Source organism: Carettochelys insculpta, chromosome 6, assembly GCF_033958435.1.
Source record: "Carettochelys insculpta isolate YL-2023 chromosome 6, ASM3395843v1, whole genome shotgun sequence".
Taxonomy (NCBI): Eukaryota; Metazoa; Chordata; order Testudines; family Carettochelyidae; genus Carettochelys; species Carettochelys insculpta.
In genome coordinates this window covers 64,341,506-64,355,099 of record NC_134142.1, presented here as the reverse complement: position 1 = coordinate 64,355,099, position 13,594 = coordinate 64,341,506, and the positions used below count along the sequence as shown (strand labels likewise).

Below are 13,594 nucleotides of genomic sequence, written 5' to 3'. Positions count from 1 at the left end.
GGGTTGGAGCTGCTAGAGGGGATCTGCTTCCTGACCAGCTCCTGGCCGCAGGGCTGCTGGGGTTCCCCTGGCCAGGTCCCCGGGGCTGGGGCTGCTGGGCTTTCTCCGACCCCAACTGGATCCTCTGGTCCAGAGCTGCCAGTGAGGTTCTAGCTTGGTAACTACCACAATGGGGCAGGCCTACTAGTTATAGTAAAGCATTTGGTTCTGTGCCACTTCTTGTGAAAAATTAAATCCTACCTAAGTTGCATATTACAACCACAACAGAACCTGTTTCGCTGTACCATTATGAAAATTTATGATTTCTGACATATTAAGAAAGTCTCTGCTTTGGGTTTATAGTTCTTCTCTGAGTGCTTGCTTATGTAGGTGCATGTTCACCCCAATGTACTGCCACCAGGAAGGTTTCCCCCCACCCACGGTATCCATTGGCTCTATTGCCTTCTGGAGTCATGCCCTCATAGCACTGGTATGTACAACCTTACCATCCCCTTGGTTCATTCTTACTGCCTGTGACAGTTGAACAGCTGCTTGTCCTCTGCATTGCCCCATAAGTAGCTTTCTCAGACAACTTTGTTGACAGAATTTAACTTTAAGTTAGTCATTAGTAGCAGACCCCATGTGGTAGGATTAGCCTGTCCCTGTCCTTTGTCCCTCGGGTTCGAGCTGCATGCGTTGTGTCATAAGTTGATACTGGGTAATGACCAATATTCCAGCTGCTTCAAATGTCTGAGGGAGGCCCACATGAAGGAGAGATGCAGAATCACCAAGAGCTTCAGTCTCAGACTCAAGATGGGCAAGGACACTAAACTTAAACTCCTCCTTGTGGAGGCAGCACTTCATTCCCCTTTGATACGGTCACATTACCTGGCACAGAGTACTTCAAAAAGAAGCACCATAGCATCTCAAAGGGAGATGCAGCATTGTTCAGCTTCTCTAGCACCAGGGGAGGACTCTCCTCGTATGGCCCAGGACTCCTAGCACTGACACTCCTCTCTGATGCCAACAAAGAGAACTCTGGCATGCGACTCTTGGCATCATTTTCCATCACCAGTGCCAAGAAAGAAGCAGAAGAAAACTGACCTTCGGCATTCCCTAACCCCAATGTCTGCAAGGAGAGATGCTGACTGAGTACAGTCTGTGTGGGGCACTCGGACACCAGTGGTGTAACAGTACTATTGACGTCAGCCCAGGAAGGGTGCCATTGAGACAGCAACTTTGGACTTTCCACTGAGAGTGAGAGAGAGAGAGCTACTGGAGTTTGACAGTCTTGAAGCTCTCATCCCCCACCATTCAGGAGCTGACAACAATGGTAGTAAACAGAACTGCTGCAACTCCAAGACCTTGTGTACAATCAAAGGCCATAATGTTGCAGCACTGGTCTCCTCCCACTTAGCATTGTTCTCTGTCCCTGATCAGCACTGCTCCATCTTGGTTACTGAGAAGCAACTCCTTAAAGTTGAATTCTAAGGCAGTCATAGCAACCACAGTAAGACCTAACAGTACCATCTAGTAGGGTTTACTAGCTTCAATCTCACCCTTTCACCTGTGGGTCAAAGGCTGGTCATTTTCTTAAGGGATTTGATTGGCTATGCCTCCACGTACACCACCTAGTCCCTCCCTGGGACCTCAGCTTGGTGCTTGCAAGGCTGATAGGGCTCTCATTCTAACTGCTGGCAATGTGCTTTCAGCTCTGCCTCTCCAGAAAGGTGCCATTCCTGGTCCAGTATTTGTGCCAGAACTTAAAGATCTGAGTTCCCTCTTCAGAGCCACCATAGACTCTCCTCTTCTTCAAGAACAAGATGGACACTTGGCCTTCCTGCCAATAGTGATCTCCCAATTCCATAGTCGCCAGGATATCTTCCTACCAGTCTTCTACCCAGAACCTCATGCTAACAGGCAGAAACAGAGATTCCAAGTTTTGGGTCTTAGGCATGCATTAGCATTTTACATAGAAAGGACTAAAGACTATCAGAAATCCACTCAACTGCTTGTAAGCCATTGTAGATCAAATGAAAGGCTGTGCAATTGCAATGCAGAGAATCTCCTCATGGAAAAATTCCTGTATCTGCCCATGGTACAACTTAGAGAGGGTCCTAGCTTCTCCTCAGCAATCCATGCTGCAAGCTCAAGCATCATTGGAGGTGTTTATGGTGAAATTTCCTATTCAGGACATCGGGATGGCAGCAGCATGAACATCAGTCCACACTTCTGCATCCTACTGTGCTGTAACGAACAGTCCAGAGACAGAGGGTTTTGGCCAGCTGTTTAGGCAGTCAGCATGCCAATGAACTGCAAACTTTCCACTAGTGCAACTGCTTGGGTGTCATCTGCATTAGAAAGGCAGTGAACAAACCCTCAAAGAGGCAAACATGCTTACCAGCCTTCCAAAACTATGGGTTGTTGCTCATTCCCGCTCCCCCTGCCCACACCTGTCAGAGTTAGCTGGCAAGAAAGAACTAAAGGAGCAGTGGAGCTATATACCAGCCCTCTGAGGGTATGATTCCAAGGGGCACCAGAGCTGACCTTACAGATGCACTGAGGGGAAATACTTCCTGGTGGAAGTGCTTTGGGGAGCACACTCTGATGTTGGAATGGACTTGAGCAATACATCTCAAAGAAAAGAAGTTATGGAAAGACAGTAACCATTTTTTTTCATATCAGCTTGGTGATATCTACTGTGGAAAGTGTGTGATTGTTTGGAGAATCTTCTCTTGTTGACCTCAGTCAGCAAATCCCCTGCATCACCAAATGTGGGAGCAAAAACAATATAATTGAAATCCCAGGCCAGTGGAGTAGTTGAACACACTAATGCCTTTTCTCGAAAGAGAATTTAACAGAAAAAGACTTTCATTTATTGACTAAGCATTGATTTTAGATTTTGTTTCTCTTTTTGATAATTTCACATTGAGAGAGCTGGATAGAACAAGGGGTGGAAGTGTGGCAACATAGTAATGCTTATGTTCAACAGTCCATGTATTGTTAAGAAGAAGCTTGCAAAACTTGAGTGTGGTTGCTGGGGTGGAAAAATGAAAACTTCATGGGAAGCTTTGTCTGTATTGACCAAAGGTATACTAGTATTTTTTTCATCTTTTTGCTGTCATTCCAGATACATCAGATCCTCTTTTCATGGACCCAGATTTGTCATGTGGAACCCATACAGGAAGCTGTGGTCACGTAATGCATGCAGCCTGCTGGCAGAAGTAAGAGGATATCTTTGCAGTGCTCTTCCATACTTTAATCTCTAATTGGAGTCTGAACTGCATCAGGCTAGTGCTACATTCACCCCTAGTGCTGGCAGCTTGATGCAAATGAGTAGTTTCAAAAATGCAAAATGGACACTCATTTGTATATCTAGGGAGCTTATTTGCATATTCAAAACAGAAAACAAGCAAAGACTTGGTTCTGCTGGCAAAAATCCCCTCTGTCACCAGCCCCTTACGCCTGGAAAAAAATCAGGGGTAAGGGGCTGCCAAAAAAAAAAGGGTTTTTTGGTCAGAAGAACCACGTCTTCATTGCTTGTTTTCTACTCTGAATATGCAAATAAGCTAATTGGTTATGCAAATAAACAGCCATTTTGTGTTTTTGAGACTGCTCATTTGCATCAAACTGCCGGCATTAGGGGTGAGTGTAGCACTAGCCTAAGAGTATAGTAGCACAACAACAAATATTGAAGTTCAAATAAGAAGTCAGTCTATTCAAATACTAAACCCAAGAAAATCAAATCTGATACAAAAGCAGTCTCAAAAACCAACAGGAGAGGACACTAACACAAGGAGCCAAGTCCCCAAAAATAGTCTAAATAGGGTAAAAGTAGGGAAGAGCAAGAAGTCAGCCCTCATAGATGGGACCTGTAATGTGCCCTTGAGGCATCCAACAAAGTACTGTGATAAACCTCCCAGAGAAAGTTACACGGTGAATGACGTTTGGCCATATGCATGTCACTAGGCAAGCTCCGATTACGCTTAAGGAACAAAGCAGGCCTGCCCCAGCTAATCAGTATCTGTCAAGTGAGGACACAACAATTGCCTCTATACATAAATCCTTAAGGTCTTGACTATAAGTGTTTGTTTTTTTTTCTACCAGTGCTTTTATATCACAATAAGCAACACCTTGGTTAGAAACAGGCACAAATAAATATTGATTTAAGCTTTGAAAAGTAAAGTTTAGACATTTCATCACCACGAGGTATCATCAGACGATATGAAGTTCTGGATCACCCTATTATAAATTACTTTGTAATATCCCATGATACAGACAGTACCTTGAGAGCTTTTTGATTTTTGTTTGTCAGTCAGTTGGCTAAAAATAGTATAGTTATGCTTCTTCCTCAAGTGATTGTTCATTTGCACTCCAGTGTAGGTGTGCGTGCATGAACTCAGCAGCCCAGAAGATTTTTCTCCTATCTGGGAGTCGTTGGGTCAGTGTGTTGCCCCTGAAGTGGCGCCAGTATAGACACTGCCTGACCCACCCCAACTCAGTTCCTTCTTGCTGCAGTGGTGGTTGCTGGAACTACCCTCACTCACAGGAGCAATCTTCTTAGTTAGCTGGTAGCGCTTAGATCTTATCTGAATAAATAATTCTAATTAGGTGTCAATAGTTTAAATACAGTATACCCTCGATTCAGCAGATCCTGATTTAGTGGACTTTGGAAACAGTGGATGTCCGCCACCCCCTTCCTCCCACTCAAAGAAAGTAAATGCTGGCAACTCACTAGAGCTGCTGCTGTGACTGGAGGGGCTGTTGGACTGGCTGGAGGAGCCCCCACAACTGGGACCACCACAGGAGCTGCCACGTGTTCCTCCCACCAGGAGTGGGATACCTACGTTGACAGGTGGCACTCATGTACGTGCCCTGCCCTGGTAGGAGAAGCATGTGGCAGCAACTCCTCTAGCCACTCTGGTGGCTTCCAGTGGTGGCTCTGGTGAGTTGCTGGCATTTATTTGGGGAAGGGTTGAGGGAGCTTGGCTGTGGTGGGCGGGGGGAGCACTGTGGTGAATACAAATAAACCCTCTCATTTAATGGACTTTTGGAATTAACAGACACCATCCCCTCTCAGTTCATTAAATTGAGGGCTTACTGTAGTTTTAAGAGTTATTAATTAGAGGTTTTTGTTGGGCCCCTAGTAGGCAGGTTACTCTCCGTCCTTGATACCTTGGTGCCAGGGTGTGCCAGAGTAACCAGGTTTAAATTTCTGCATTGACTGTAGTAAACACATGCTGAAGAGTAATCTGCATTCAGCCAATTGAAGTGTCTAGGCGAAAGTCACCAGCAGGAATGCTGCCCAATCAGTAAAACCTTGGAGTTGAGGACCTTGAAGGACATTGCTCAGTGCCTCAAAATCCTATTGATAGAGACAACTCTTCAGTCCAAGGAATACGCATTCACCAGGCTGAATACATCTTCATTGGTGTGGAGTGCACCAGCACCCAGTTCAGCCACAGTGTTGATGAAGGAGAAGGAGTGAAACTTGTGTTCAAGCGAGTTTTGTGCAACCTGAAGACGCATAAACTGAGGGTTTACTGTATATGCTGATTAGAGATACTCAATTTTAGACAAGCAGATTTAAAAATATTTATTTTTTTTTCTGTACTAGTTAGAGATATCCAGACAGTCAAGACCCTGGATGAAATCCGCAGGCTTACTTCATATGTATAGAACATTTACAGTGAAACCTGGAGAAGGTCACACTTATGAAATCATCTCCTATTTAAATAGTCTCTCAGTTTTCCCTTATAGATTGAACAGTCATCTGCTCCCCCCATGACTGGGAAAGTTATCTCAATTAAACAATGATTTTTTGCTTAAGCACATACTTCATGTGGTTTTCATTGTGGTTTCTTGTTTTTAAATTTTACTCAGATAGGCACAGTTCTGTGCTATAAATTCAACTTTCTGTAAGCATGTCTTTGATATACAGGTTGCACCTCTCAAATCTGGGACTCTCATCCAGCAACATTGATCATGGATGTTCCAGGATCAGAGTATCCCAGGTCTGGGGCCAGACCTACATCCATGAGTCAGTGTTTGGTATTTCAGCTGGGGCCCCTGCTGGCCCTGATGCAGCGCTGGAGCCTGTGCCTGCCATGTGGCAGCATTGGGACTGGAGCCCCGTGGCAGGAGTGCAGCCAGGCTGGGAATGGAGCATGGGCCAGCCCTGGTGAGCAAAAGGCTGGGCTGTCAGCCTCTTGGAGCATGGGGCTGCCTGGCAACAGACTTCCCTGGTCCAGCAAATCTGTGTAATATAAATTATCCACTTCCTATTTATTTCAGAAAAAAAGGTATGTTTTAATATCTAATGGTGAGACTGGATCCTCACAATAGATGTGTCACTTATGGACATTCATCCCTGAAGTGCTACTGTTAACTGTTGTTAAAATAGTGTAGAGAATATTCACGTTTACATTTTAAATGTTGTGACTAAACTTTATATTTATAATCGAAGAATGCAATGTGTGTACGTGTGAGGTGCTACTTGATGAAGTATTAGTTTAAAATAGAATAAGTTTAAAGCAGTTTAAAATAGGATAGGACATTCCAGTATTGCTTGAGTGTAAATATATGCAGTAAGATATATGCTTATATGGAAGCTGAAAGTAGGGAAATCTCTCTGCTGTTCTTGTCTTCAAAGGGCTCTGATATTAGCTGGTTCTCATACATGTTCAAATTTTCTTTTGGAGTTCAAGCATGTGGAACACCTATGTGTCAGTTGTGTAGCAGCATAGGAGTCTGGTTGTTGGCATAGAAAAGTACACACTGGACATACAGCTTTTGCTTTCTGAATTGTTGTTTCTACACTGCATGAAGGCAAGCTTATCTTTCTTTTCAATGTTCCAGGTACTTTGAAGCCATGCAACTGAATTCTCGACAGCGTCTTCATGTTGAACAGATTTTTGACTTGGAGAATGGGGAGTACCTTTGTCCACTCTGCAAGTCTCTGTGCAACACTGTGATTCCCATTGTTCCTTTGCAGGCTCAGAAGATAAACAGGTGAACACCGGGGCAGTTTAGTATATTCTAAGAAAAAAAGCTTATCCAGAGCTTGTAGGGGAGCCAGCGTCTGAATAATCTTTGAGTGCTTAAATCCTAACTGAAATGATCATCAACCCTGCTGTCTGTCCTGTCAACCAAAATCGGTTCTTGGGGGGTGGAGGGGAAGGGAATTCTAATATCATAGACCACTTAGGTTTCTCACTGTGAGAAAGTATTTCTTGTATTAAAGTAGATTCTAAAATTTAGTTAATGTTTGCTTAGGTTAACTAAATAGTTATATAAATGCTAACTGTGAACTTGTTTTTGTGCTATATGTTTTTCAAAGGTTAGGCTTCAAGTCACTACGTCACCACTTACCTATGTCTTTTACATAACCCCTGGTTTTGATTTCTATTTTCAGTGAAGATGCAGAGGCAGTAGCTCAAATTCTGTCCCTGGCTAGGTGGTTGGAGATTGTCATGGCCAGGATATCTGGTTACAGTGCAAAAAACACTAAAGGTTTGTTATCTTAGCTGTTGAGCTTTACATTAAGAACATTTAAAAATAGTCTTTGAATTATTCATTCATATAGCAAGAAAATTTAAAAATTTTGTAAAATATTTTGTAAAATATTTTGTATTCTAGATCAATCAGCTGATGTTTTAGGTACAGAGATTGTTACTTGATTCTTCAGTCATGTGGTGTCACTAAAAGGAAATAATATATATTTATATACTTCTCCTTTGTGGATGGAAGATCCCAACACATTGTGCACCCTCTTCTGTCCTGAAAAATGGTGAACCAGGGTAGAATTTTAAAAGGCGCTTAAGTGTTCTAGCAGACCAACAGTTGTACTGCTGCAGACATGCTGCCTTAGCACTTCTGTGTAGAGTCATTACATATACTCTTGGGAGGGGTTCTCCCCTGGGAATTGGTAATCCACCTACCTTAGTGGTGGTAGGTAGTACATTGGAATTCTTCCATGAACCAAGCACTGTCTACGTTGGGAATTAAGTCAGCTTAAATACAGGCTTCACTGGTATGAACATTTGTATCTCTGAGCGGCATAGTTAAATCAATTTAATTTTCTAGAGTAGACCAAGCCTTAATCTTATAGGGGATTTAGGCTCTTAACTCATTCCATACTTTTGAGAATTTTATGCTTAAGCTTTAAAAGTAACTCTAAACAAAGATTTAGTGTAATTGCTTGTTTAAACAAGTTTATTAAAGCAGCCAATTACTTTTAAGGAAAAAAGTAATCATTCATCCCAAAAGAACCAGTGAAGACCTTCAGTTATCATGGGTGTCCAACCTTTTGGCTTGCCTGGGCCGCATTGAGTGAAGAGGAATTGTCTTGGGTCGCATATAAAATATATAATATAGTTAATGTATATAAATCACATAATAATGTTAAAAGTTTACAATCTTGTGGGACCACATTACTAGCTGTCCAGGGCCGCAGGTTGGACATGCCTGCTCTAGGTGGTACTAATTTGAGCATTTTTGTTGTAGTCTTACTGTACAACAATTATGCATATGTTGTTGGCAATATACAAAAAACTTTTTAGATACATTCATTACTTACAGATGTACTGTTTCAAACTACCATTGTCAGTTGCCTTTTCTTATATGGTCTACGCTAGTTAATTGAGCCAAAGAAGGGAACTCCACTAAGGTGCTGTTATCTGCAGGGGAGCTAATGGAATTGCTGAGTCCGTCGACATGAGTGGTCAGGGGAGCAGCTCCATACTCCTGCAAGTCAGAATAAAAGGAGAGGAGCTTTAGCACAGTGTACCACAGGTCTCCTTAAAGAGCTTCATGCTTACTTCTGTGCTGCTTTAAATAAGAAGATTAACGTTAACTCATTGGAACTAACAGAGAGGTAGCCATGTTAGTCTGTATTCTAACAAAACAGCAGTCATGTAGCACTTTAAACACTAACAAAAATTGGAATTAGAGATCATTGCTATTGAAAGTGAAGCATAAGTGAAGCCTCTATAGTAACTCTGAAAGCTCTTACTCTCTTGTCAACAAGTGTCCAGGAACTCCTAGAAATCTGCATTTCTTAAATGGAGCTTTTTGATTTATGTAAAATAACATAACCCTGAGACCGTAGTTTGATCCACATGCCTACAATGGATATCACCACTTTATGGTGCCACATGTTTGGAAAGCAAAGTCATAGTCTTTTCTAAGCTCATGAATTTTCAGGAATTTAATACTTCCTTTCCCTGTCCCCCTTGGAAGCACATATAACATGCACTTGGCAGGGCCAGCAACCGAACGGTCCAAAGACCCTTGTAAACTTTTCTGGATTAAAATATTTTACTGGTAATTGTACAGAAATGAAGAAGAGAATTTAAAATAAAAGGCCAAACCTAAATCTATATATGAATATTGCAGAAAGTGTCAATATGCCTAGTTATAGAATATTGACACATTCTATGGAGCAAAATTTAGCAGGAAAATTCTCTAGGGCTGTTTCTCTGTCTCCATACCAGCCAAGCACTGATTCTGAGCCTCAATCTTCTGAGACTAGAAAAAAATGCTATTTAGGGAGGAGCTTTAGAATACAGATTGGTTGGTGAGAAAGTGTTGGTTTCTCACAATTATTTCAAAAGCAGTTTAAAAGAAAAAGGATGTCTGTGTGTGTTAATACAGTTTTTTGTTTTAATATGGTCTGTTTTTTTCTGGAAGGAGAGAAGCAAAATGTTCCATCTTTAATCGGCAAAGGAATGGGAGACTTTACTTCAGAATTCCATTCCATCCTTAGTTTTGGAGTTCAGCCTTCGTAAGTGTTTCCAATAGTTTGTATTTTGATGATGGAATCTGAAAGTTCTTCTTTGAGTGTCCCCGTGGGTGCTCCACATTAGGTGTCGGGCTCGCCCGGTGCCGCAGATCAGATCTTCCAAGCAGTTTCTGCTGCACCGCGCATGCGCCGGTGCGCGCCGCTCCCTTGCGCGCTCCTGGCCACGTGCGCGATCTGGTCCCCGCCAGTTCCTCTTAACCGCCGTCGGCTGCAGACGGAATCCAACTAGGCTATGGCCAAGTTAGTGTATTCAATGGTTTTTAGCTGTTTTCTTTAAAGTATTCAAGTTCTTAGTCTATTGTTAAGTTAGCCAGTTGTTGTTGTTTTCAAAAAAAAAAAAAAAAAAGAAGAACCAACAAGCGGGACAGAATTCAGTCCAGTCCTAGTAACAAGCGGAGCACCGGAGGCCAGGAGCCTAGGGCCATTAGCCCTCCTGCCGCAGCAGGCTATCCGAGAGGGGGAAAACAGCACAGAGAAGGTGCTAAGTACCCCGTGAACAACTAAAAGACTCACCAACAATGTCCTCTTCAGGATTCAAGAAATGTGAGTCTTGCCGAGAGGCAATGCCAGTGTCTGATGGGCAGTCACTGTATAAGGTGCCTTGGGGAGTCCCATGTCACGCAGAAATGCTCCTTCTGTGCAAAATTAACAGCCAGAGCAAGGAAGGACAGGGAGATGCGGCTTAAAATGCTGCTATTCGACAAGACCCTCCAGCCAGACGTGCCGGAGCGGCCGCAGCAGGAGGGACCCTCCGGGGCCCATAAAAGGAAAGCTGCCTCCCTCACCCCATCAACACAAAAACGGAGGAAAGTCTCCCCAACCCGATCCCTGCCGGCAGCAACAGCGAGCGAAACGGGAGGAGCGCACAGCCCCCAGCCGCAGCAACAGCTGGTGGGCGGCGGCACGGAGAGCCACGTGGAGGCGGCTCAGCCTCCGATGATCAAACAGCTGCCCCGCACCGCAGGCAGGGCGGCAGCTAAACAAGCGCCGGTACCGGCGGCACCGCAGGCAGCAGCACCGACCCCCGGGGAACCGGCGGTGCAGAGCGCGCAGGCACACAGCCTGCAGGCACCAGAGGACACCGCCCGCGCGGCACCGCCCAAGCGCGTGCCGAGCGCGGCGTGGACGGGGCCGAGATCCCCTGCACGTCAGGGGGCGGAGCCACCCCCTGAAGGGAGGGGGAAGGCTGCACACAAAACAAGGCACCGCAGCCCCTCTCCAGACAGGGCTGCAGAGTTGCTTTCTCTCAGCCCTCCGCTCATGCTGCGGACTCCAGCTAGAAGGCAGGGGTCCCCCCTAGCCTACCCGGAGCCCCCGTCTCCATTTTTACAACCAGCCTTGACCTGGCTGGGACCACCTTCTCCCTTCTTGGGGTTTGAACCGCTGGAGTACTATCACAAATGGCTCTCTCCAGTGTCCCATGTCTCTCGACGATCTCGCTCCCCCAGACGCAGGGGGTACGCACCAAGGGAGTGGTCCAGGTCACCTTCCCAAGAACAGTGCCCATGCTGCCATGGTCGTCCCTATCATGCGGGGTATAGACACCACCGGCATTCTACCAGGGAAAGATCCCCACAGACGGTCCCGTATCCCCGAGGGCAATCGCGAACGGGGACAGAGACTCAAGTATTTCAGGGGGAACTGGTTATGGAACCCCGAGATTTTCCCTCGCAAGCTTCCAGCGAGAGGATGTACCATCACCAACAGGAACCGGAAGGGTCCAGAGAGGCGTATCCTAGTGGTTCCTCGGCCTCCTCCCCGGACGAGGCTACAGCCCCGGGGGATGTCCATCCTCCGGACGATCTCAAACAGTTTCAAGAGCTGTTTAAAAGGGTGGCCTTCACGCAAGGCATCCAGACAGCAGAGGTTCAAGAGAAACACCATAAGCTCCTCAAAAATCTGAGACCTCCGGCCTCCTCCAAAATAGCAATACCACTTGACGAAGCAATCTTGGAGTCCGCCATTACGATATGGCAGACCCCTGCGACTATTCCGCCTGTCCACAAGAGAGCAGACAAGAAATACTTCGTGCCGGCGAAGGGCATGGAGTTTCTGTTCAGCCACCCACAACGAAATTCCTTGGTGGTAGAGTCGTCGCAACAAAGATCAAAGACATCTCAATTCAAGACGGGGAACAGACAAAGATGCCGAAAAGCAAGAGCTGTTCGGCAGAAAGGTCTAATCCTCCTCCACACTACTGTTGCGAATGGCAAATTACGCAGCGCATCTAGCGAACCACAATTTCGACAACTACACTAGGTTAACCTCCCTCATAGACTCGCTTCCAGAGGACAAGAAACCGGTGCTCAAGGCCATTGTGCAAGAAGCCTATGCGGCCTCAAGGACGGGAGTTCAGATTGCCCTGGATGTTGTGGACACAGCAGCACGCTCCACAGCTATGGCAGTGGTGATGCGAGGGGAGTCCTGGCTCCAGACTTCGGGTATACCGAGGGATCTGCAGGCAAAGATCGTCGATCTTCCCTTCGACACGCAGAAGCTGTTTGCTGAATCAACTGACCCGGTCCTTCATTCCAGTAAAGATTCAAGAGCCACACTTAGGACCCTGGGGATTTACACCCCTCCATACAGAGAGAAAAAGTACTACCCTCAACAAAGACAGTACCAGTACCAGCCACAGCGTCCACAGTACCACAGGGGTTACGAGCAAGGGCGACATCAACAGCACCAGCAGTACAGAACTCCCAGGCGACGTTCCCAACAGAGCCGTGCGTCCTCGGGGCAGGGCCAAAGGCCACAAGTTTGACACACAGATCCAGGGCTGCGCCATCACTACCATCGCACAAGGTCATCTGAAGCTGTTATTCCACCATCGCCTCCGACCATTCTACAACCAGTGGCAAAGGATCACCACAGACAAATGGGTACTGGAGATCATAGCCACGGGGTACGCCATCCCCTTCCAGTCGCTCCCACCGCCACGACCTCCACCCAGGCCCCACCTCCAGGAGGCCTCCCACGTAGTGAGGCTCAAGCAGGAGGTAGACCATCTCATGCTCATAGGGGCAGTGGAAAGAGTGCCGGAGCAACTGCAAGGGAAAGGGTTCTACTCAAGGTACTTCCTCACGGAGAAAAAGACAGGAGGCTGGAGGCCCATCTTAGATCTTCGAGGCCTCAACCGGTACCTGCGCAAGCAACGCTTTCGGATGATCACAATCGCCTCCATCCTTATGGCACTGGACGATGGAGATTGGTTCGCAGCCCTCGACTTACAAGACGCGTATTTTCACATAACTATCCATCCGGCTCACCGACAGTTCCTCCGGTTCATGGTAGGCAAAGAACATTTTCAATACAAGGTCCTACCGTTTGGCCTCTCCTCGGCCCCCAGAGTCTTCACCAAGACCTTGGCAGTGGTGTCAGCCTACCTGCACAGACAGGGGGTGTTTATATTCCCGTATCTGGACGACTGCCTACTCAAAGGGGCCTCGAAGGAAGAGGTGCTACGCATGATACGCGTCACAGCAGGCACATTCTCTTCGCTCGGCCTGGTTATCAATCTGGCAAAATCAAAGATAGACCCCACACAGAACATAGAGTTCATAGGGGCGCACATAAATTCTATTACAGCGAGAGCGTATCTACCAGAGACACGCTTTCGGGCCATCGGCTCCCTCGTGCAAGTCATCACCTTCAGCCCTACGGTGCCGGTTCTGAGGTGCTTACAGCTGCTGGGCCACATGGCAGCAGCGACGTTCGTAGTACAGAACGCCAGGTTACACATGTGCAGCATGCAGTACTGGCTGGCGAGCGTATACAGACCAGCAGCACACACCGTTCACAGGGTGGTGTCGC

The 13,594-nt window shown here is 46.1% G+C and overlaps 1 protein-coding gene across 1 annotated transcript in view; it reads left to right on the top strand.

Annotated features, from left to right (window-relative positions):
- The window catches only part of UBR1 (ubiquitin protein ligase E3 component n-recognin 1), a 177,757-nt gene that overhangs the window by 121,513 nt on the left and 42,650 nt on the right, over nucleotides 1–13,594 (top strand). Inside the window, exons 31-34 of the mRNA XM_074997084.1 lie at nucleotides 3,110–3,203; nucleotides 6,838–6,990; nucleotides 7,394–7,491; nucleotides 9,670–9,763. Of these exons, the coding sequence (XP_074853185.1) occupies nucleotides 3,110–3,203; nucleotides 6,838–6,990; nucleotides 7,394–7,491; nucleotides 9,670–9,763 (439 nt within the window). The remainder of the gene's footprint in view (nucleotides 1–3,109; nucleotides 3,204–6,837; nucleotides 6,991–7,393; nucleotides 7,492–9,669; nucleotides 9,764–13,594) is intronic.